Below are 25319 nucleotides of genomic sequence, written 5' to 3'. Positions count from 1 at the left end.
TCGCAGCTGTGAGGCCTGGCACGTCCCATCAGCTCTGTGCGTCCATTCATCTATGAGTGCAGATAACTGTTACTGAGAGGATGAGTCAGTTGGTGGGTGTGAAGGCTATCGTTGCCTGGCATATAGTGGTAGGGGAGTGTTTGCCATTACTGTGTGCTGCCCACTAATGCTACTTGGCCCCTTTGGGTGCCCTTGTGATGGGGACTGGAATCCCTTCTGGCCATGAGGGCTTCTGGTCTTTATAGGGTTTTCACACCTGCAGTGTTTCCATCTCCCTTGTCCTCTGGGAGCAGAGCTGGGACCAGATTATCCCACGCAGGAACAATTGGTTTGGGCTGAGTGCTTGAAGTACCATAGTCTGAGTAACCACTACACAACTCAGTATTCCATCCCTAAGATGTAACCTTCCCCTTGTGGTGATGGTGAACTCCTTGCAGTATGGTATCCCGGTCATTAAATATGACAGGAAAGGCTTCAAGGCACGGCAGCGGCAACTCATTCTTACTCAGAAAGCAGCTTACGTGGTGGAACTTGCCAAAATCAAGCAGAAAATAGAATACTCAGCAGTCAAAGGTAAGTACTCAGCCTTAGGCAATTCCCTGAGTTGACTTAGCTACTGGACACACCAGTGATGAAGGAACACTCAAATGGAGACATAAATGCAGGATGGCCCTACAGCTCTGGCTGTCCAGCCTCTTATCTTGGAATAATGACCAATATCAGTCCCTTCACTCAAGTATCCAGGATGGACATTGGTCAGTCCTTTCCAGTAGAATAGGAAGCTGTCTTACGGACTATGCCCTTCATCCTACTGGGCCCCAGCTAGGAGGAAGGCAGCAGGGGAACCCATAGGTGTATCTCTGCTTTTTCTGCATTTATGTGACATCCTCCAGTTCTAGGCCCGTAACTGTGGGTCTGTCTTCAGGTATCTCTACCAGCAACCTGAGTGATGGGCTCTTCATCATTCATATTTCCCCAGAGGACTACAGGCAAAAGGTAAGGGACTTGACTGCCACCTGTCTCTGCTAAAAGGGAAATACTCTAACCACCATGAAACCTCAATATTTGAAACCACTGATACTGCAACCATACATCCTTCCTTCCGTTCAGGGGGATGCCATTTTACATTGTGAACATGTATTTGAAGCAGTTACTAAGCTTGCCCTGATGGTTAAGAAGGAGAACATTGTAAATGTTGTTCAAGGAAGGTAAGTGGTTTCATCTTTTGCTCAGGAAGTAAACAAAAACAAAAACAAAAAAACCCACTTGCTGCCATCAAGTCCACTCTGACTCACAGTGACCCTACAGAACAGAGTAGAACTGCCCCATAGGATTTCCAAGGCTGTCATCTTTATAGAAAGAGATGGCCTCATCATTCTCTCATGGAGTGGCTGCTGAGTTCGAACACTGACCTTCTGGTTAGCAGTCCGGTGCTTCAACCGCAACTCAAGAAAGGTACAAATGTTGATCCTTTTGCCTGTCTTCTTCTTTCCTCTCTAAAATAAGCAAGCACTGTCTATCAGCAGGAATTCCTGGCTGTAACACATGGTTAACAACACTGGGCTACTAACCAAAGGACAGGTGGTTTGAAACCACCCAGAGGCCCCTGTAAGACAGGCCTGGTAATCTGTTTCCAAAAGGTCACAGCCACAGAAAGCCCTATGGAGGAAACACCTCAGATCACGGTGAGTAGGAACAGATTTGATGGCCTACCAGCAGAGGGGGGTGGAGAAGCCTCCCCTTGTCCTCTTTGGTAAGGAACTTGTTTTCTTCCTCACTCACTTTGATCGTGGGCACCACAGAAAAGAACAGTGTCAGTGATCATTCACTGACATAGGGAAACAGTCTTACCATAGATTTCAAAGCAGATGCTTATGGACCTGAGTGAAGTAGTCACCAAGTCAAAGGTGGGCCTCTGAGCTACCGCAGGTCACAGACGGTTGAGCACACTGGGCTCTTAGATTTACAGGCCACTCATGCATGATTAGGATCTAAAAGAAAAGTACCTAACACACAAAATACCAAAACCAACCCCACTACTGTCAAGCTGGGTCCAACGCATAGCGACTCTAGAAGATACAGTAGAACTCAGGACCACAGTCGCAGGGGACATCAAGCTCAATCAGCATAACATACTACCCAAAAAACATTGTTCTACATCTTACTTTGGCGAGTAGCGGCTGGATCTTAAAAGCTTGCAAGTGGCCATCTAGATGTAATGATGGGTCTCTCCTCATCCAGAGCAAAGAAGAAGGAAAAAAAATAAAAAATGCTTGGAAACAATTAGTTCAAGGGACTGATACACCATGTGATCCTCAGCCTATATGACCATGAGACCAGAAGAACTCGATGATGCCCAGCTACTGCTGTCAACCACTCATAGGGGGATCTATGTAGGAGATCCTGGATAGAGACGGAGAACAATGTGGAACAAAACTCAAAATCATTTTTTTAAGAAAAGGACTAGGTTTGCTGATCTGATATAAGCCTGGTGGAACCCCTGAGACTATGGCCCCTAGCTGCCTTTAAGGCCGAGAACTGAATCTACTCCTGTGGCTTCCAGCCAAACAAAAGACAGGCATATGAGCTTAACATTTACATTAGGTAGAGACATTCCTTGGAGAGATCAATCATGGGAGAATAGAAGGACTGTGTATGCACAGGGAGACAGCTTGGGGGACAGGAGTACATGGGGAGGAAGTAGGAGGGGAACTGTTTCATTGTGGGAAAGTGCAGTCAAAGTCATGAGACTGTGTGAACTGCCATATGGAAAGTGAATTTGCTCTGTAAACTTTCACCCAAATCACAACAAAAATTGAAAAAAAAAAAAGTAGAACTGCCCCATAGGGTTTCTGAGCCTGTAATCTTTATGGACTCAGTTTCATCTGTCTTTCACACAGCAGCTGGTAGGTTTAAACTACTGACTTTTCAGTTAACAGCTGTGTGCTTACCCACCCACTGTGCCACCCGGATGCCTTTAATTCTCTGCAGTAGCTACCCCCTCCTTGCTTTCATGAATGAGGAAAGTGAAGTGCAAGGAGGTTAACCGGCATCACCCAGCCAGGCAGTGGCCGTGCTTGGGTTCCTAGGGCCCGAGCTTGGCTCTGATACTCGAATCCTGTGCAGCAGCTACAGCGCTGCGCTCCTGTGACGGCAAACTGCTCCTAGGAAAGAAAGTTCCTACAACTTAATGAGCAAGTTCAGTGGTGGCAAAGGGAAAGCGTGAGCATCCTGCCAAACGGTGCTTCTGGTTCTGCCAGACCCGAGAGCAGTCAGCTACTCACTGGGAGAGCGTCAGCATCAAAGTGGGGAGGTGCCTCTTTAGACAAAACGAATGTGCTAGACTGAGTGGGGAGTGAGACGTTTGTGAAGTCTCCTAGGTGTAGAGGTGGTATTCTTCTGACAGGCAGTACAACCCTACAAGAAAACAGCAATCTGATCTTGAAACTACTAAAGCTTTGTAAGTGAACTTCTTTTGCAGATCAAAGTTGAGAGACAAGACAGAACATGTAATTCATGATTTTATATGTTTTAAGTTTACAGTTTTATGTTAGTCCTGTAAAAGAAGGCACAATAGTTTTCAGCACTGGACCAGAAGAACAAATCTATAAAGATAAAAACGGACAGTTAACAGTGGTGAGTGACTGTCTTCGGGGAGGGATGCAATTAATTGGGTTTTAGTTGAGAATAAGGATCAAAATTCTAACCCTTTTATAACCCAAAAAACCAAACTCACCACCATTGAGTCCCTTCTGACTCAAAGCACCCTCTGCTTGGGTTTCTGAGGTGGTATTTCTATGGGAGTAGATTGCCCAATCTTCCTTCTGAGGAGTGGCTGGTGGGTTTGAACCGCCACTCCTCTGGTTAGCAGTCAGAAGCCTTAGATACTACTATACCAGTGCCCCTACCCTTCTGGAGGCTGACTGGAAATCATAAGCTGGTTTATTTCTTCCTCTATTTCTGATTCTGCATCTGAAAAACAGGAAGGAATTAGTACTAGAGATTTAAGTGTCAGATGAAAGGGCAGGAATGGTAACTTCACCTACCATCCTTATTAAATACTTCTCAGTTTTATATGTCAAAATAGAGGAATTTTACAGCAGTGTAAAATATAGGCAATTTCCCAATTTGTATGCAGTCTTAAAACTGAAAAACTGAACCACGTGCCTCAATGAGCCCACTTCTAAATCTCACTTGTCTCGTGGGAGTTGAATGGATGCAGTGGTTGGCTTCTCATGGCTTGGCCATCCCACCTTGATGATGCTGATGGTTGGGGTACTAACAGACACCTGCTTCCTTCTGTGTGAGGTACTGTCCCTGACCCTGAGTGTAACTCTCGCCTAGGTGTCAGTCCGGATGAAGTCCTGACAGAGAAGGACAGCTGACCTCGACCATGGCCATTTTTGCTCCAACTGAGGAAAGGACCCAGGAAGCTGGGTTTTGATCCATTTAGCCGTACCTTTGACGGAAGGGTCCAGCAGCTCTAGGACAAGGATCACATCTGAAGAAATGGAGGGTGGCATCTTGCACTTCTCAGTCATGAGTGGGTCCAGGCCTAACCCCAGCTTCTCGGTGGCACTGTATTAAAATGCCAGTTTCAGGAAGCCAACTTGAGCTTTAAACCCTGCTGGAGAGAATCTACACAAGTGGGCACCTCCCCATGTCACTGTACTCTGGGCTACAGATTTGCTACCTGTTCCTGCCGCATAAGGAAACGTTGTGCATAGCCTAAAAGCAAAGGAAATTTCATGAAGCCACAAACTTTGCATTTTGCTTTACACAAATGAAACGAGGCATTAGGTAAGTTTCTGAGGGCTTCTTTAGGTCCCAGATGGTGTGCCCAGCCCCCTATGAAATCAGAGGTACCTGATGCCAGCTAATTTTGTCTGCTTTTTCACAAGCCAGGCAGCATTTCCATGACTTGCTTTCAGGCAATGTTTAATATCACACACTACAGAAAACTGACTCCTCTTTTCCACCCACAGCAACTTGGAGGTGGCAAAGCAGCCAGACGGAGCTCTACCTTGCTCTCTGTGCTGTAAACTGCACTTCTGGGTCAGTGGCTTGACCATGGTGCGCATTTCTGAAAAGACCCAGAAGACAAGTTTAAACAGAAGCATTTATATAACTTTTATTTCACATATTTCCACAAATGCTTGTACAACCACTGGCGGCTTCTAAAACATAGCACTCAAGCACAAAGAGACAGAAAGGTTCGTGAGACAAGTGGCTATGTTAGCGGCTTTTGGTGACGCCCGAGGCTAGTGCTTGCTTGGGAGGGGAGGTGGGCACTGCTGTCATGAAGGCGTACACACTAGACCAAGGGGCTGGCTTCCTGCACAGCCCTGAGCCACTCACAGAAATAGAACTTGATTACATCTGACCTTAAATACTGTTCCAATTTTTAGGTGTAAGCTATTACAACATAGTAACAACATAATAAAAATTTCACTTTTTACCAAATTTGAGGCCAATGATTTACCTTGGATGGGTCTTAAATACTGCCTTGTGTCCTTAGTGACAGCACAAGAAAACTCAGCTCCACACTGAGCATCTCTGAGAACAGGCCTGGAACCTGCCCAGGCCATCAGCTCACTCAAGGCTCCATGCAGCCCAACCGCACCACTCACTGTGGAATGTCATCAGAAACCTGGTCTCATCCCAGGGAAGCCAAGACTTAACAACTCCAGGTTCAGGGCCACAGAGGAGGAGAGCCAGGTCATAAGGCACAGAAGCCAAAACAATCACTGACACAAACTGACACCAACATTTAAAAAGGAAGATTCACATGATGGCTTTTCCATTCCTACAGAAAACATCAGAACTGATACTCACACTTTAACGTCCTAAAAAAGTTCAACCCAGATGCCAGGTTGGCGTTTAAAACAAACAGTATAAAATATTTATGAAACATTATTTTCTTAAGCCCCTTTCCTTAACACTTAATAAAACTCAAATGGTCTTATATAAAAGTTTCTCACACAACAGTTTAAAAAGCTCATTTCTCTAGTACATGGTTTTTAGGCCCTGTCAAGATTGTTTTAAACTTTTATTGTAGGCTTTCTGCAAGATACAAAAGAAAGGCATACGGCTATCACAGCTAGGACAGCGTATCCAAAGGCTAAGCGGTAAAAACCGTTTCAAAATATAAACTTTTTCTGGAATACATGGTGTCAAAGGTTGTCCCTATTAATACCTTTGGTATAGTAAAACAGTAACATTTTCCTTGATAAGCAGACTGCACACATCCACTCCCTTACACATTCACATCTCCGTGTAACTATCATATCTAGTCTAGTCTCAACCGCCCACTGAGTCACAGCTCACTCTGGCCCTTACCAGGCACAGAGGGGACTGGGAGGTAGGTGAACCGAGAGCACCTGTCCGACCAGCACGGTGCAGACAGCCAGCTCCAGCACGGGCCCCTTGTGCCCCACACGTACGTGCACATTCTTAAAACATGACCACGGCTACGAACCTGACCCAAAGATATCTGTACATCCTTTGCAACCTGACGGCCACTCTGAACCATGTAAGAATAAGAGGCAAGGACAAGAAGCATGATCTCCAGGTGATGGCTGAGTTTACAGTGAGGGGCTGGCTGCCCAAGCCAGACAAGATCCCAGCGGTTGGCATGAATGGCATCCTTGCCTGGATGGGAGCTGGAAAGGCAGAGTCTGGGGGTCCGAGCCATTTCCAAGCAAAGGGAAGGGCATCCCCTTGCTTCAGTGAGCCCAGCTTAATGGGGAGGAAGAGGCTGAGGGAGGAACGGAACTTGTGGGGCAGCAGCTTCTGACCCCTGGTGCAAGGTCAGGTGCCCTCCTTAGAAGGAGTAGGTCAACAAGGACAGCCCTGAGAAGGAGCTGTGACAGAGCTGCACCCCTGCTGGACACACACCGGACCAAAGATGAACCAGGCAGCAACAGGCTTGCCCCTCAACAGAGCTGTGCCTCCAAAGCTCACATTAGGAAAGCAATTTAGAGGCATATGTCTTTGGTCAAATAAATCTCCACTGCTACCAGCTGCAACCATTGATCAACAAGCTCTAGTCTGGAAACCACCTCACAGAACAGACTTGCAGCAGAGCAGTGGAGAGTGGGCCTGGTCACGGTGCACAGAGGCTGGGTCACGAAGACTGGATAGTTAGCAGATATGAAGCACACATACCTCTGGTGGCCGCCAACTGCAGAGCCCTCTTCTTGGAACTACCAGACCAGCTCCTAAGGGAGCCCACAAGAAGTCCAAATAGGTAGTCAACATCCACAAAAATAAATACTGCAAACCAAATTCTCACAGACACATCACACCTGCTCATACTTTCTGAGAACTGAGCAATCTCCAGCCCCGAGGATTCTCAAGTTCTCAGAAAAAGCAGAGAATTTAGACAACAGGGTACATTCACCTGGGGAAGGACAGAATCAATTCACTTGTCAAGAAATATCAAAATAATAATCTGGCTTGTTACAAAAGACATGCCAGACTTCAGGGAAGGAGAAGTGCCGGGAGGCTATGAGTGACTTGAGTGTACCGGCGGGGAGGGGAGGGAGGGGAGGAGGACGGGCGGCGGCTCAGCCCCGCTTGCCTGCTCACTGGTGGAGATGAGCCCGGTCATCTGGGCGCTTAATGTGGATCCGACGCACACGCTCGATCCGATCCCGCTCGCGCTCCTCATCCTCATCCAGATGGTGGGAGCGCCCAGCGGCCCCACCAGTGGCCTCCAGGAGTGCGTTGTCAGGTCCCCGGCCATCCTGGGCCTCATACAGCAAAATATTCAAGGTCTCCTCATAAATCCGGGCTTCCGGGAACTCAACCTGTGTCCCCACAGAACACAGAGCAGGTCTGTTAGCTTGCTCACTCACACACACACACGCAGACACACACTCCACAACCTGTGTCCCCACAGAACACAGAGCAGGTCTGTTAGCTCACCCACACACTCACACTCACACACACACGCAGACACACACTCCACAACCTGTGTCCCCACAGAACACAGAGCAGGTCTGTTAGCTTGCTCTCACACACACACACATGCACACACACACTCCACAACCTCTGTCCCCACAGAACACAGAGCAGGTCTGTTAGCTTGCTTACTCACACACACACACAGACACACACTCCACAACCTGTGTCCCCACAGAACACAGAGCATGTCTGTTAGCTCACCCACACACTCACACTCACACACACACGCAGACACACACTTCACAACCTGTGTCCCCACAGAACACAGAGCAGGTCTGTTAGCTCACTCACACACACATGCAGACACACACTCCACAACCTCTGCCACCATCCCTAGTACTTCCAAGCAGGCTAAACCCAGGCCCTGGAGTGCTATGTAAGACTGCCATTGTTATTTTTAAGTCCATTATTTTGAATGGGCAACACTTAAACGTGGCCCACATTCAGAAAGGACCAGAGCAGGCCCCCTTCTCCCCGTTTCCCTTCCAGAAAGCAATTCCTTTCCTCATTTTACACAAGAGAGTTTGTGCAAATACCCATAAAACCCCACTGCCATGGAGTTGATTCTAACTCATACCAACCCTGTAGAAGTGCCCCCTGGGATTTCCTAGACTATGACCTTTACAGGAGCAGATCACCAGGTCTTTCTTCCAGAGCCAGATAAGAGTCCACACACACACATACACACACACACACGAAAATCCCATTATTCTGTCGCCTTTTTCTCTCCCTCCATGTCCTGCGGCCCCCAAACAACCCTGTGGCAATGGCAGCAGGAGCCTGCAAGAGTTAAAACTGAGGGAAACCTTCCTTTCTGACTAGAAAAACTGCTGTTTCACAAGACGGGGCCACCCCTGTTGCTTTTTTGCCTTGATCTTTGTGCTGCTTGGCACAGATGTAGGCACAGTCATGGGTAGTGTATGGCAGAAAAGAGACAAGGAGAGGCCCAGAAAAGATCAAAGTACAGGGAGACTGTGAAGAAGGACGAGCTCAGAGAAGTGAGATCTGAGAGCTGTGTGTGAATGCCTGGAATCACTCCCAGCTGCGTGATCGGGCCCTAGACACCGACCACAGACTCTAAGAGCTGGACGGTGGGGTGGACCCACACTAGCCATGGGTGGCACCCAAGTGGACTAGGTCTGAAAGCTGAACTGTCACTGGAGCCACAACCCACAGAAGGCTGGAACGTGCAGCTTGAACCCAACAGGGTCCAATGCTTAAAACAAGAATTTTAATGTTCTCTGTAAGATTTAACTAAAACCTTAATTTATAGTATTCAAAATGTCCCGGATATAATTCAAAATTCCTCAACATATGAAAAACTTCAAAATCTCACTTCCCATGGAAAAACCCAACCAACAAATGCCAATGCCAAGTACCACAAATGCTGGAGTTGCCTGTCAAAGACCAAAAGCAGGTATTATAAAAATGTTCCAACAAGTAAGGAAAAACACTCTTAACTGAAATAAAAGGATAAAGTCTCAGCAAAGAGACAGAAGATTCAAAGAACCAATGAAAATTTTAAAACTGAAAAATACAGTTAACAGAAGTGGGGCAGGAGGGACCCCTCACTGGACAGGCTCCCTGACAAAATGGGGGAAGACAGAGGAAAGAGAGTCCCTGGATGAATGAGAAGAAATGATCCAATGTAACCAACAGGAAGGAAAAAGAACCAGAGTCTGTGCTTAACTATGACCGCCTCCTGAGTGAGCCAGAATTAAGAACCAAATGGATAATGTATCCCTTCAACATTTGCTTAAACTTTAATTTCACCAAATTACTTCTTTTCCAATGTAGTAAGAAACAGTTCAATGATGATTAAAAGAATTAGCAAAGTACTTGGAATGCCATGCCAGGGAAGGTATGAGAAAATGCAAAATTTGCAGTTACTTCAAAGAGTAAAACATGAGTCCTGACCATGGGGCACAGCTCCCACAGGTCTGCACTAAATGAACGAAGGAGGTAGCTGTCCCCAGCACCAACTCTGAAGAAAGGTGAAGTCACATGCTTCCCCATGAGAAAGAAAAAGCCTGTGGGGTGTCTTAGTTATCTAGTGCTGCTACAATAGACATACCACAAGTAGATGGCCTCAACAAACAGAAACTCATTCTCTCATGCTTCAGGAGGCCAGAGGTCCGAATTCTGGGCACCGGTATGAGGGGAAGGTCCCTGTCTCCCTTCAGCATCTGTGGGCCCAGTGTTCCTTGGAAGTCTCCATGTACCTTGGCATCAATCTTCCCCAGGTCTAAGGGGTTTCCAGCATAGGGACACCCAGGCCCAAAGGACATGGTCTGCTCCCAAATCTTCTTTTTGGTGATAGTCATATCCCTCCTCTCTGCTGCTTCTCTTTGTAAGATAAAAGGTGTGACCGAAGTAATGGTGGGACCTGATTCACAGCCTCTTGTAAAGCTGTGACTCAAGATACAGCCCTCCCTAATCCTGCCTCATTAACACATAGAGGTTAGGATTTACAACACTTATCACAAAATGGAGGGCAACCCCCCAATCCTGGGAATCATAGCCTAACTGAGTTGATATATATTTTGGGGGGACACAACTCAATTCATGACAATGGGCAAGATGCCAGTGCAACAGGAAACGCAGAGAGAAGCCCTGGCCTGGCCTGGCTCTGCCATGAACCAGCTTCACAAACACAAGTGTAGGCTCACTTTGGAATCCCTCTGTTCATCTTTAAATGGCTGGCAATAGACCACATGGTCTCTTCAATCTCTTTGTTTAAAAATGAGAAGTCTTAATATTTTAAGGCTTAACATAATGATTATCCTTTTAATATCTGAGAGCAAAAGCAACCCATGTATACAAAAAACCGTAGCAAATAAGGGCCTAGTTATAAGAGTGTAATTCATAGCCCCTCAAAAAGTCCTATTTTGCAGGAACACCAACTAAGCTAACACAGCAAAGGGAGCAGACGATTCTGGTCCCCCAGCTCTTTTTAAAAGAAAGAAAAAAAAATGTCAGTGTTTTTCCCTTCTTGACTACCTCGAAACAATACAGATTGTTTGGGTTATGCTCAAGGTACTTACGAATCAAATTAACTCTGTCTCTGCTTCAGAGAGGAACATGGGTAGAGACTGAGTAACGGTAGCCGTGAGTTGATGGCCACCAAAGCTGGGAGAACAGGAAAAACAAAAAAGAAAAAGGAATTCCAGAACACTTAATAGTGCTCACGTGGAATCTGCACATAGTCGTTCACACAGAACAAAGGCATACTGCATGGTTTAAAATCAGGAAGGGTATGTGTGAGGGTTGTATCCTTTCACTATACTTATTCAGTCTGTAAACTGAGCAAATAATCTGAGAAGCTGGACTATATGAAGAAGGATGTGACATCAGGATTGGAGGAAGACGCATTAACAACCTGAAATATGCAGATGACATAACTTTACTTGCTAGAAGTGAGAAGAACTTGAGGTACTTACTGATGAAGATCAAAGACTATAGTATGGATTATACCTCAACATAAAGAAAACAAAAATCCTCACAACTGGACCAATAAGCAACATCATGATAAATGGAGAAAAGACTGACACTGTCAAGGATTTCATCTTACTTGGATCCATAATCAATGCCCATGGAAGCAGCAGTAAAGAAACCAAGCAACATAGTGCACTGGGCAAATCTGCTGCAAAAGATCTCTTTAAAGTGTTAAAAAGCAAAGATGTCACTTTGAGGACTGAAGTGTGCGTGACTCAAGCCACTGTCTTTCCAATAGCCTCATATGCCTGGGAAAGCTGGACAGTGAACAAAGATCAAAGAAGAAGTGATGCCTTGCAATTACGGTGTTAGAGAAGAATACTGAATGTATCATGGACTGTCGGAACAACAACAACAAAAAACACATGTCTTGGAAGAAGTACAGCCAGAGCACTCCTTAGAAGCAAAAATGGCAAGACTTTGTTTCACATACTTTGGACATGACCTGTCTTTGGAGGACATCGTGCTTGGTAGAGTAGAGGGTCAGAGAAAAAGAGGAAGACCTTCAACAAGATGGACTAACACAGTGGCTGCAACAATGGGCTTAGCGCATGGAGCAACTGTGACAGTGGCGCTGGAGTGGGCACTGATCCATTCTGTTGTACGGTGGATCGCTATGAGCCGGAACGGACTCAATGGCAGCTAACAACAACAAAGCTGGGAGATCACTGTATTACTCTGACTGCTTCTGTGTGATTTAAATTTTCAACAAGAAGTTAAAAAATAAAAGACTCTGGTTTCTACTTTGTGGTCTGCTACTTTCTTCTTCTGTTGCTGGGGCCAGCATTAGAGTCACACAGAACTGGGTCTGCTAGAAATGCAGTCACGCTCTCACTGTAGGGGGTGACTTCTTATTGTTAGCTGCCACCTAGTCCATGCATGAAAATCTGCCCCTGGCATCCCTACAGCATGTCCCTGGTGATCAGATTTCCTTTATATGATGGAGGGTATGGTATGATAAAAACAAACAAAAACCTACCTGCATAATCCAAGGACAGTAAGCAAGCAAAAGAACTAAAAGAAGTGAACTTCAATTAAAAGTGGCTAGCTGGTGGTGTAGTGCCTAAGGCATGTGACTGCTAACCAGAAGACTGGCAGTTCAAACCCACCAGCCACTCCTCAGAAGGAAGGTTGGGCAATCTACTTCCGTAAAGATACCACTTCGGAAACCCAAGGAGGGATCGGTTGCTATGAGTCGGATCTGACTCGATGGCAGTCAGTTTGGTTTTTTTAGTAGCCCTCTAGCAGCACTCTGACATGGAGAGCAGGTATCTGAGGTATGATCCAGCTTTGCAGAAGCAGTCAGGGGAGAGGTCAGGTCTACTGGGTTTAGAGAGGATGAAGAGAAATGGACTCACAGAATCCAGATCAGTAAAGGAGTCAAGAGTGCTCAAAAAGAAGCAAACAAGACTGGGAGCTAAGGGGTGCCAAAAGGGCCTAGTGGGGGGGGGGCAGCTCTCCATCAGTGGGAAGGAGAAGACATATGGCAAGTAAATAGGTCATGACTAGAAAACCAAGGTCAAGATCTTGAAGGTAGCACTGTTCCACTGATGAGAGGGACCAAAAGGGGCAATGCTAGTGGGAAACAAGTGTTGGGCAGACGAGGGGAAGGAACAGCAGAGCAAGTGTCAGAAGGATCACAGGTGGTGGACAGAGAAAATGCTGGCAGCTGGGTATACGTGGCAATATTTCTGGCAAAGGAACTCAGGTATAGTGTGACTGACTATACTTCTGAGTGTAAGAAGGGAAATACAACTTTGTTTCTATATCTGGATCTTTCCAGGTCTCAAAAGATAGAGAATAATATGTTTAAACAATGAAGCAAGGAAACTGTGTCATAGAAAGTATTTTTAAAGCTCTTGGATCTATGTAAGAGATCCTGGATAGAGAGAACAACGTGGAACAAAACTCACAATTATTAAAAAAAAAAAGGACCAGTTTTGCTGTTCTGATAGAGCCTGGTGGAACCCCTGAGACTATGGCCCCTAGCTGCCCTTCAGGTTTGGAATTGAACCCACTCCTGTGGCTTCCAGCCAAACAAAGGCAGGCCTATGAGCTGAACATTTACATTAGGTAGACACACTCCCTGGAAAGATCAATCATGGGAGAACAGAAGGGCTGTGTATGCACAGGGAGACAGCTCAGGGGGCAGGAGTGCATGGAGGGATGGACACAGGGAAGAAGTAACCATGGGGAGGAAGTGGGAGGGGAGCTGTTGCATTGTGAGAAATTGCAGTCAATGTCATGAGACAAAGTTTATGTGAACTACTGTATGGAAAGTGAATTTGCTCTGTAAACTTTCACCCAAATCACAATTAAACTTTTTTTAAAAAAAGCTTTTCCCTCTTTATTTTCCACTCCCCATCTGTCAGTCTGTTGTACTCTGGTGGCATGCATGCGGCTGTGATACTAGAAGCGAGGTTTCAAATCCCAGCGGGGTCAGCTGTGGTGGAACATTTCAGCAGAGCTTCCAGACTAAGAAGGCCTGGGGATCTACTTCTGAAAATTACCCAGTGGAAACCCTGTGGACCACAACAGAACACTGTCCAATACGGCGCTGGGAGGTAAGCCCCTGGCCTGCAAGGCACTCAGAGTAACTGCATACTCGTGGCCGCAACGGCGGATTCAAGCATACCAGCAACTGTGAAGACGGCACAATGTTCTGTTCTACTGCACACAGGGTCACCGTGGGTGGCAGCTAACAGCGGCCACTAACGAGTTTATCCTTCTGCTGTGGAAGGAGAGGCACATCCCTCCAAACAGCCACTCAGAACTGCCCTTCAAAGCTCTCACCTTGGTCTGTTTCTTCTCAGTGGCGTAGACGATGGAGGTACAACAGACTTCAGCGATCTTGCGGCCCTGGCCGTAGAAGGACCAGCAGCAGATTTCGTCCCCAATGACATCCTTTATGAACAGGACTCTCCCATTAAAGCGCAGAGACAGCTTATCAAACAGTTCAATATTTTTCAACATATTGTCGTCAGAATTACTGCAAAAAAGCATTGATAGGGTGAGCAACACGCTGGTGGTATAGTAATCGCATGTTGATAAGGTGAGAGACACGCTGGTGGTACAGTAATTGCGTGCTTCTGAGTATAGGCCCCCTACAACCTCACAATGATCCCATGAGAAAGAAAGGCACTGCCCCCATCATCATGCAGAGAAGACAAGTGAGGGTCAGAGGAATGAGGGAACTGCCTGAAGCCGAGATGAATAAATGGCAGAGCTGGGACTCCCAAGCAATGAGTGCTTGGGCATCGAAGCCCACTCTCCGACTGAGCACACTGAAATGCCTGCGCCACTGAGCTCTGCAGCAGCCAGGAGGTGATGCCGATAACATGGGCCTCTTCCCAAGGCAGGAGGTGGGGACATGGAACAAAGAGGCCCACTCAGCCACACAAGTGGGCAGAACAGAACTGTCCAAGGGAGACTTTATCCTGGGTCAGTTTATGGACCTTGAGTAACCTCATAAATCCCCTAATACCCCACAAGTTCTTAATTCAGAGCCACGGGCTCCCAAGAGCCAAAAGGCCTCCTAGAAGTCTGCATACAGTCTGGCCATTCCTCAAAATTTAACACAGTTACCATATGACCAGGAAATCCACTCCTACGTATCTACCCAAGAAAAATGAAAAACATGTGTCCACATAAAAACTTGCACAGACATGTTCAAAGTAGCATTACTTTCAACAGCCAAGAGGTGGAAACAACCCAACTGTCCACAGATTAATAAATGGATAAACAGAATGTGGCATATCCATATCATGGTATATTACTCTGCCATAAAAAAGGAATGAAGTACTGATTCAGGCTATAACATTGATCAACCCTGAAAACATGCTGAATGAAAGAAGTTGACATATTTGACCACATGTATGATTCCATTTATATGAAATGTCCTTAACAGGCAAACCCATATAAAGTATATTCATGGTCGCCTAGGGAAATGGGGAGTGACTACTATACTAATGGGTACAGGGCTCCCTCTAGGGTAACCAAAGTGTTCTAAAAGTAGATAGTGGCAATACTTGTGCAATTTTGCATATACTTAAAAACTCCTCAACTGTATACTTTAGAAGGTTAAATTTTTTTATGGTATGTGTATTATGTCTCAATCTTCTTTTTCTCCTCACTACTGTTGAGTCGGCTCCGACTCAGCGACCCCTCCTTGGGTTTCCAAGGAAATATCTCTACAGAAGTAGATTGCCCAGTCTTCCTTCCAAGGAGTGGCTGGTGGGTTTGAACTGCCAACCTTGTGGTTAGCGGTCAAATGCCTTAGGCACTATGCCACCAGAGAGCTCCTTTGTATCTCAATATACAAGTCAGTATATCTTAATAAATACATATAAATAAATAAAGGCATTCTAGAGGTGCAGGGGGGCTAGCCCTCTGTGGAAGGGAGCAAAGAGCTGGCCCTGGCTGCTGTGGGTGAGGTCTGCGAGTGAGTGAGACATCTTCTCTGGCTAACACCTTACCTGGTATAGGAATATTTGTTGTTACTTCTGTTGTAGAGCAACTTCACAGCGGGCTGTGGGTTGTTTTAAAAAAGGAAGAAGAGAGTTACTTGGTGTGTAGGCACAGTGACCAGTGCCTTCCTATAGGGCTGGGGCCTGCCGCAAGCAGAAAAGGAAGACAAGCTCACCTCGCCGGCTGGAGACAGGGCTGGAGAGGGTCTGCGTGACCCAGCATCACAGTGAACACAAAGATGACCTAGAGGATTCCCCCACCCTCAGCCCCTTCTCAAGCCTTGCCCAGGCAACTATGTAAGTTTTTATTTCAAAACTTACAGAAGAATCACCATCATTTCTGAGAGTAAAAGAAATCCCACGAGGGTGCCTCCAACATACCTTATTTGAAGTTGCAATAAGTTTTTGTTCTTCCTTGGATGAGGTGATGACAGGAACTTTGCAGAAAGGCTCATACGTATCTTTGTTCTGCTGGAACAAAACATGCTTTCAGCATAGGAGGCCTGCCCACCATCAGATTTTCTAAGCTGGCCAGCAGGGGACAGACAGACCGGCAAAGATGGGGCAGTCATGGCTGGGGAGAGAGAAGGATTCTTAACACAGTAAATCAGGACCCGGAAGGCCAGGAGTTGAGTTTTCCACTTAGTCTGTTCTCTGGCTAGGGTTGTGAGGTGCTAGGGTGCTCACAGTAACTACAATGACACATTTTCCACAGCCCAGGAAGTCACTCAAAAATAAACTCTGAACATGGTCGGTGTAAGATTTAATCAACAGCTCTTAAAACACAACAGTCACAGGAGAGGAATGAAAAAATGCACAAGCTGACAAGGAACAGAAGAATGGGAGAAATGGTATCATTCCAATGACAGATATAAGAGGCCAAAAATCTGAGGCTAAAAATCAGATCAGAGATAATGACAGACAACCAAGGAGCCAGAGAAGCCGGAGAAAGCTGAAACCCATGTCTCATCAGCAGATGAGAACACATCCTGGAGAGGCTCAGGAACTGCAGGCCCAGGGCACCTAAGGCCCAGCGGGCATGGGGTGAGATGAGAGTAGAGGACGGCCCTGGTCAGACCCTCAGATCGATCCCCTTCCGAAGCCTGGCAGAAGAAAGGTGCACTTCCTGGAGAGGTCTGCAAAGTAGAGGACAGGGCTGAGTTGCTATGCTGGAAATGGGGATTAGGTGAATGTCTGCTCACCAACTGGTGAGACCTCACCCCACAACTCCCTCCCTCAACTCAGATCCCAGAATGTACCGCCAGGCTTACACCCACCAGGAAGAAAGCCAAGGTTTTCTCTGTGGGGAAGTGACCTGCCCCCAAAAGGCTTAGGTTCTGACATCTTGAGTTGCCCTCTGGAAAAGTAGGGCCTGTCATCCAACAACAAAGGCCACTGGACAACAAGGACTGCCCATGCAGACAGTGATTGTCAGAGCCTCACTCTTCAATTTTAACAGGCAGCAAAGGATCATTAGATTATACGTGGAAGCCTTTAAAACATGAGACAGAAATCAAAACAAAGGGAAAAAGTGAGGGAAGGAATCAATGAATGAAGCAAAGGAAAACTCTAAATAGTACAACCAGACAGGAGGAGACACTGTGTCCTATGAAAGAAGATCAGCAACCCCTCTAAGGAGTGTACACAGAATGAGCCAAAGCCCCTGGAAACTAGAAACATGACAAGAGAGAGGCAAGACTCAAAGAATGGTTGAAGAAAGCCTTCGAGAACAGAAAGATAAAAGTAACAAACTGGGAGGAAAGAAAATCATTCTGTCAGGTCTGGAGGTTTAACCTCAGACTAATGGAAACTGCAGAAAGTGAACCCACAGGGCACATCTCCAAGGCAAAGATGAAATTCAGAGAATCCCTGATGTGTCCAAACTTCTCAGTAGGAGATAGATCTTTCTACCCGAGACTCTGTGGTTGAATCAGTGATAGGTACTTAGCAAATCAGGTCTTGGGGAAAGAAATGCTTGGTAAAGTAGAGGGTCGGATGGACAGACACGGTAGTTGAATGGGCTCCAAGACAGCAACGACTGTGAGGCTGCAGCGGGACTGGGCAGTGTTTTGTTCTGTTGTACCTGGGGTCGCTATGAGTCAAAGTCAGCTCAACAGCAGCTAAGAATAACAACTTAGAAAACCAAGCAAAGTAACGAAGCCATCAGTAACGCAGGGAAACCTGAAAAGTTATACAAGAGAGAAAACAGTCACTGATATTCTGTGGCTCAAGTGTCAACAATACTTACACATCATAATGCAAACCCTGAGTACAGATTTTAACCAAACTGAAGAACTACGCTAGGAGAATGGGAGAGGGCGCTTGTGGTGGCTGGGGTGGCGGTAGTGTGTGAGCTGAATTCTCATTTTCTGTAATAATGCTAACAGATAAATCTGAAAACTAGTAAGTTAATAAATAGCAATATAAGCAAATTACATACACATTGGAAACAGTAGAAAGTAGAAAGTGCTGCAAGATCCGAAAGATACTGTCACAGGGAAATGGAAAGAGGGGACATGGTGGTGCTTTTGCCACCAACCCTGCAGTATTATTTGACTTAAGTGATATGTAAGCATTACTTTATAATAAACACGAAATGAGGGAAACAACGAAGTGAGCATGGCATTAGATTACAGTGAGCCACAGGCTCTCGAGGTGCAGAGGGTGTGTGGAAACAACGGTTTCTCAAGGAGCTGAGGAGCACTGCACCGGAGGGGCAGACAGACACGTGACTCGGGGAGGGACACGCATACAGATCCCAGTCCTAGGACCACCCTAGTGGACCCTTATGATTCTGACAAGGGGGAACTTTGCCCCAAACAAATGGCTACTAGCTCGATCTATCACTGACTTGACCTCAATGGTCCTGCTGTAGGCTCCAGACTCGTCTTTCGGGTCCAGCCGCGGTGAGGGGCACCTGTCTTTGGACATTATACTGGTTTCCCAACAATGACTCATGGAAAGAATGTGAACTTTCCCAAGATAAAGGCAGGGAACTGATAAAGTTTTACATCTCATAGCTGACTACTAAAGGGCTGCAATGTACCCACCACAAGATGATTCAACACCACAGGGAATGAAATCCTCAAGGAGTGGTCAAGTGATTTGAACATTGCAAGGAAGCCTCTAGGGGTTTACTCTGTCTGACCAAAGACAAGAAGCTCCAGGGTTAACTCACTGACTCTCACAACATCTCAGTGAGGTAGTAACTGTTCCTGTTTCTAGACAAGGAAAGTGAAGATGTGGTGGGTTTGCTGCCCCACCCCCATGTGGAAAGACAGGGAGATGCCTACTTGTAGAGCTGCCTGGCACTCTTCCAACAGGCCCTGGACCAAGTAGTATTTGGCTTCTGCTAGAAGCTCTTCGATCTCTCGGCGGCTCTCAGGCAGGGGGACTGCACCATCACGAAGGTAGTTGAGTATTGTACCAAAGTGCTTCCCGCACCGGTCAATGAGGATCCAGCCTGCAGTAGAAAGAGGCAGAGGGAGGGACTGAGTCACGTGGGCACTGCTCTCTGGGGAGACACTGAACAGAAGCAGGTGTCTTCTGGTTCCCTCCACTGACAAGTGAGAGCAGAACCTCAGAGGCAGTTGTGGCCTACCCACCAGGAAAGGGCCTGGTCACCAGGTGCTGCCCCAGGCAAAGCTGCTGTCCTCCAGTCTGCTGGCTGGAAATGGTCACAATCCTGGACTCCTCTGGCCTTAGGCTCTTTGGACACCAGGGCCTCTGAGACCTAAAAGCATGTTTCTGAAATACCCTCCAAAATCCCTTAGATAAGAACATCCCAAGAAGGGCCCAATGCACCCACACCCAGATAAATTAGGAACAAATGACCACACCCTAATAGTAAGAGTATGGAGTAAAAATATCTACTAATTCTTTCTACAATACTTTGTCCAGAATCTCAAGTAGTGGAGCCATTTCTAAGGAAGTAGAAGTGTCACCCTGCAGCTGCAAACTCTGGCTCCCAAGGGTGATCCCCTGAATCCACAAGCACTTCCACTTTTACTGGCTACTGACATGGGGAGAAGGAACTTGCTTTATCAGATATGAGAAAATGTAGCAACTGCTGACCAGGACTAGCACCGTGAAATATCCTTAGGGGTGGGCATCTTCTCCCCATTTTAGACTGTACTGCTTGAGGGTCTGTCTGTTTCACGGTTTTATCCCAGCTGGCATCACCAGCCAGTGGAAATGGTGACAGTAGCTTGCTAAGCTTGTCACTGGCTTGATAATCCAACATTAGAGAGCCAGTCTTTGGGGTTAGAAATTCCTCTACTGAAATGCAAATACCCTTAGGTATAGTATTTGGAGTTACCGGAAACAGGACTGGAGTCTGGAAAGAGGAGGCGGCACAGAACAGGAGATAGAAATGGAGCCAAGACCAATTCCCTCTGATGGAAAATGAGAAGCATTAGAAAGAAGACAGACAGGTAAGTCCCAGTCTTCCCAACCAGCTGGGCAATGCCAGGTGAGGGCTTCACTGAGTCCCCCATCCCACTTCAGAGATGAGAACATGCCACGTGGCACCAGGTGTGACAAGGTTTAACCAGGCACCAGTAATTGCATGCTCCCACTTTCCACCCCCCTTTGCTCACAGATGGGAGAACAACAATAGGAAAAAACAAGCCTCGTGCATTGAGTAAATTCTGACTCATGGTCATCTTATGTGTTACAGAGCAGAACTGTTCCACAGGGTTTTTTTCTGGCTGTCATCTTTGGGAAGCGTATCACCAGGCCGTATTTCCATTCCTAACACCACTGTGCTCCTTCCCAAATCGTCCTCAGACCCCTGGGCCCTGAAACAGCACACCAAGGCAGCAAAAGCCCCCCAAATCCAGCCCCTGCCACGTGACTTCTTGTGCTCTTGGGGGACTATGGGTAGTCTGTGTGACTGTCACCGCCAGAGTTTGGTAACAAGGGCATTTCTCCCCTTCAGAAGCTACTCCTCTGCCTGTGGCTCCTGGGCCTTTTGTTGGAGGTCCGGCCTCACCCCCCAGAGCTTTCCACTTTATACTTTCCTGCTGCTATGTTTCCTGAGTACAGAAGGAGGAAGAATACCCAATCAGGGAAAAAATAATGCAAACGTGTAACCTGGAATCAAACCCTGGTTTCAAGAAACAGTCTTCACAGGTTTGGTAATCCTATCACTTCTGCCAGTGACCTTCTGGATTTTCTTTCTCCCACCTGCTTGGAACCTGGCTACCATCATTGAATGTACTCATCAAGGACTCAATAGCTGGATCCAGATTAAAAGGAGGGAAAACATAGAACAGAATTTTAAATTCCTATAGAATTCAGACTTACTGAACCCACTGAGACCCAAATCTATTGCCCTGAGATAATCAGTAAACTCTGAACTGAAACTATCCCCTGAAGTCATTTTTAAACCAAAAAGTTTAGCTCAATTAGTGAAAAATGTTTGCCTTGAACACTGCACTTCTTTAAAGAATTACTAATATGAGATCAAAATGACAACAGTAACTTTAAAGCACAGATGTGAAGTTTGGGGGCAGCAAGTATACATGGCTGGTGGTAAAACACTCTAGCTCAATGAGAATGATACAATGTGAAGAACACAGACAATGTCACAAAATTGTACATGTGGAAATTGTTGAATGGGAATGTTTTGCTGTGTACATGTTTTCATCAAGAAGGAAATAATTAGGAAAAAAAGAAAAAAAACACGCGGCTGCTTTCAGGCACTCAGGTACCTCCAGGGTCCACAGCAAACTGAAGAGGGTGGCTGATCTAGAGCCTGTGCAAAGCAGGAATGTGGGCCCAACGCTGCTTTGATAAAACCCATTGCAACTGAGACGATTCCGAGGCATAGTGGCCCTAGAGCGATGCCGTAGGGCTGTTTAGTCTCCAATTTTTCAAGAAAAGTCAAGACTCTTAGTTTTATGTGGCAAACTGACAAAGCAAGATTTTTATATGGTAAGCTAATCTGAAAAATTGCCCTTAACCCACTACAGGGCAAATAAAACACATTTGCAGCCTGAACTGGGCCTCTGAATCATGTTCTCTTCTTCCAATGTGCAGACAGACTGTATTATCCCAACAATTCTTTAATAGGGAGGCTCACTCCTCTGTATTTTCCACAGATGAGAACAGAGATTCAGAAAGGCTGTCACATCCCCTAGTGGGGCAAGCAGGACTAGACCACAAAGTACAAGTAAGGAACTTGAGGGACAGCTCCTTTTTACCAGAACTGAGAAGAAAATTAGCAGCTCAGTCCTTTTTCGAGAAGAAAATGTCCCCCTTCTGCCTTTGACGCATAGACAGTTCAGCTGCTCGGAAAGAGTGAGGGCCCCTGAAATCAATTACCCCAGTGACAGCCCAGAGTTTCCATAAACGAACAGGCGGACCGTGACACTGGGCTCCGGCTCAAGAATGCCATCAGGAAATGCTTGAGGCGAAGGAACCATATTTTAGACAAATAAGGGCAGAGGAGCGAGGCGCACTGTCCATGAGGTTTCCATTAGTGTTCGCATTTTAAAATATTCCAGTTGCTTTCAAAGCCAGAATCTATGCCTTTGAAACAACTCAGATACCTACCAGGTAGAAAAGCCAGAATCTATGCCTTTGAAACAACTCAGATACCTACCAGGTAGAAAAGCCAGAATCTATGCCTTTGAAACAACTCAGATACCTCCAGGTAGAAAAGCAAACGGCTTCCAAGCACTTCCTTGTTTGTGGCAGTGTCTTTTCTGCTGCCTTAGAACACACTGGCTATTTAGGACGGGTCCAGAAATGACTGAACAATATCATTAATATCACATACAGGAAAAATTCTGAAGATTATTCAAAAACAGTTACAGTGGTACATCAACAGGGAACTGCCAGAAATTCAAGCCAGATTAAGAAAGGACATGGGATGATGGATCTTGGCTGAAAGCAGAGAAGTCTGTATGAACCATAATGAATTATGGATAATATTGTGAAAAATGGGAATTCCAGAACACTTAATTGTGCTCATTAGAAATCTGTGGAGAAACCAAGAGGCAGTTGTTCAAACACAACAAAGGGAAACTGTATGGTTTGAAATCAGGAAAGGTGTGCGTCAGCTTTGCATACTTTCACCATACTTATTCAAACTGTGTACTAACCAAATAATCTGAGAAGCTGGACTATATGTAGAAGAATGCACCATCAGGATTGGAGGAAGACTCATTAATAACCTGCAATATGCAGACAACATAACCTTGCTTGCTGAAAGTGAAGAGGACTTGAAGCACTTACTGATGAAGATCAAAGACTATATAGCCTTCAGTATGGATTACACCTCAACATAAAACAAAAATCCTCACAACTGAAGCAATAAGCAACATCATGATAAACAGCGAAAAGACTGAAGTTGTTGAAGATTTCATTTCGCTTGGATCCTAACACCTAACAACAACAGGGTAGCCAAGGAGGCCTGGTGGTGTAACAGTTAAGTGGCTACTAACCAAAAGGGTGGCAGTCTGAAGTCACCCAGCAGCTCTGTAAGAGAAAAATGCAGTAATCTGCTTCTGTAAAGATGACAATCTAGAAAACCCTATGGGGCAGTTCTGTTCTGTCATGAGAGGTTGCTCTGAGTTGAAACTGCCTCGATGGCACCTAATGACAATAACAGGGCACACTGGGGTCTCACGGCACATGAGGCTGGAGCAACAGAACAGGCAAGGCACAAACTGGAACACTCTGGGCTGGGGGCTGGGACTTCTGGAGAGAAGCCATAGAGTCGTTAAGAACATAGCTGTTTCTGCTTGGGGTGATAAAGTTTTGGAAATAAATCTCTGTCACATAGCATTATGAATGTAACTCATGTCATGGAATTGTACACTTAAAAATGGTGACAATTGCGAACTTTGTGTTATAAATGTTTTACCACAACAAAATGTTTTTAAAGTTCTTAAAAAAGAAAGAAAGAAAAGCAATTCTACATTCAGCTGACCTGTGTTTGAAACCCAGCTCAGACATCAGGTGCTGTACTTAACCTTTGTCCTTTAAAAATGGCACCTCACAAAGCAGGCATAAAGATGAGATGAGAGAATGTACAGAAAGCACTTAGCACAACGCTCTGTCTACTGGCAGCACCCAAAATTAGCTATAGGTCTTTGACAATGAGCAGTTTACACATCTCACCCATTATGGTTACAGGTGATAATCGTGTTTGACCCTGATGATGGAGTCTGTGTGGCTTTCGAGGTACCTTGGGAGGAGGCCTCTTTGGGGGTCAAGGGCATTGGGCTTTTAGGTTCCCTTCCTCCCAGATCTCTTTACCCCACGGTGCCACTTCCTGCTTCCTCTCCCAGTGTTGTTCCTACTCTCCTTGTCCTTCCCTGCCTCCTCCGGGGAACATTCACTGATTGCTCCTTACCATCCTAAGGTATTTATGCTCCATGTTGTCATGGTTCCCAAACTCGCCTGATCATAAAAATCACCCCGGACATTGTTACAAATTCAGATTCCAGGAACCTGCCTCATCCCTGAAACAAAATCTCCAGATCAAGGTTTTTCAACCTCAGCACTACTGACATTTTAGGTTGGATAACCTGGTGCTGTGAGAGGCTGTCCTGTGCGTTGTGGGAAGCCTGGCAGCATCCCTGGTCTCTCTCCTTTAGATGCCACCAGCACTCCCTTCCCCACCCCCAAGTTGTGACAACCAAACATGCCTCTAGACAGTGCCAAATGTGCCCTGGAGGGTAAAAACTGTCCCAGTCCGAGTACCACTGAGATAGATTACAGACCTAAGTGTAAAAAACACCATAAAAACTTGGAGGTATCACAGGACACCATTCAAAAAAGCTGAGTTAGACTGGGAGAAGATTTTGCAAGCAAATATAGGACATAGGACCAAAAAGAAACAGGATCCAGAATATGTATTTTTACAAAGCAGTAAGATAAAGAAAAAATAAGAAATTGTATAAAAAAGGAACAACCCAGGCAGCTAAAAGATGAAATCCACATGACTGATAAACATAAAAAGATATTCATTCCCAGTAAAGTCAGGAACAAGATGGAGGGAGGGTACTCTCACCAATGCTACTCAACATCATACTGGAAGTCCTGGCCGGGGCAATTAGGCTAGGAAAAAATAAAAGGTATCCAAATCAGGAAGGAGGAAATAAAATTATCCTTTCTCACAGATGACATGATTCTATACATAGAAAACCCCAAAGATTCCACAACAAAGCCATTAGAACTAAAAATTAATTCAGCAAAGTGGCAGGGTACAAGGTCAACAAATAAAAATCAGCTGGGTTTCTATACATCAGCAATGAGCACGCTGAAAAGGAATTAAGGAAATATTACCCACTATAATAGCCTCTAAAAGAATAAAGTACCGAAGAATAAATTTAACCAGGAAAGTAAAAGACTTGTACATAGAAAATCATAAAACTA

The 25319-nt window shown here is 45.7% G+C and overlaps 2 protein-coding genes across 2 annotated transcripts in view; one reads left to right on the top strand and one right to left on the bottom strand.

Moving 5' to 3' along the window:
• The window catches only part of MYO1H (myosin IH), a 49150-nt gene extending 44782 nt beyond the window's left edge, over positions 1–4368 (top strand). Inside the window, exons 26-30 of the mRNA XM_007954998.1 lie at positions 438–573; positions 926–996; positions 1111–1208; positions 3537–3636; positions 4345–4368. Coding sequence (XP_007953189.1) covers positions 438–573; positions 926–996; positions 1111–1208; positions 3537–3636; positions 4345–4368 — 429 coding nt within the window. The remainder of the gene's footprint in view (positions 1–437; positions 574–925; positions 997–1110; positions 1209–3536; positions 3637–4344) is intronic.
• A 3218-nt stretch (positions 4369–7586) lies between these two features.
• The window catches only part of KCTD10 (potassium channel tetramerization domain containing 10), a 28218-nt gene continuing 10485 nt past the window's right edge, over positions 7587–25319 (bottom strand). The window contains exons 2-6 of the mRNA XM_007954977.1: positions 19223–19392; positions 16311–16400; positions 15939–15991; positions 14257–14452; positions 7587–7811 (exon numbers count right to left, since the gene is read on the bottom strand). Of these exons, the coding sequence (XP_007953168.1) occupies positions 7587–7811; positions 14257–14452; positions 15939–15991; positions 16311–16400; positions 19223–19392 (734 nt within the window). The remainder of the gene's footprint in view (positions 7812–14256; positions 14453–15938; positions 15992–16310; positions 16401–19222; positions 19393–25319) is intronic.

This window comes from Orycteropus afer, unplaced genomic scaffold, assembly GCF_000298275.1.
Source record: "Orycteropus afer afer isolate SDZICR_OR568_19922 unplaced genomic scaffold, OryAfe1.0 scaffold00487, whole genome shotgun sequence".
Lineage (NCBI taxonomy): Eukaryota > Metazoa > Chordata > Mammalia > Tubulidentata > Orycteropodidae > Orycteropus > Orycteropus afer.
This window is presented reverse-complemented; position numbering and strand designations above follow the sequence as displayed.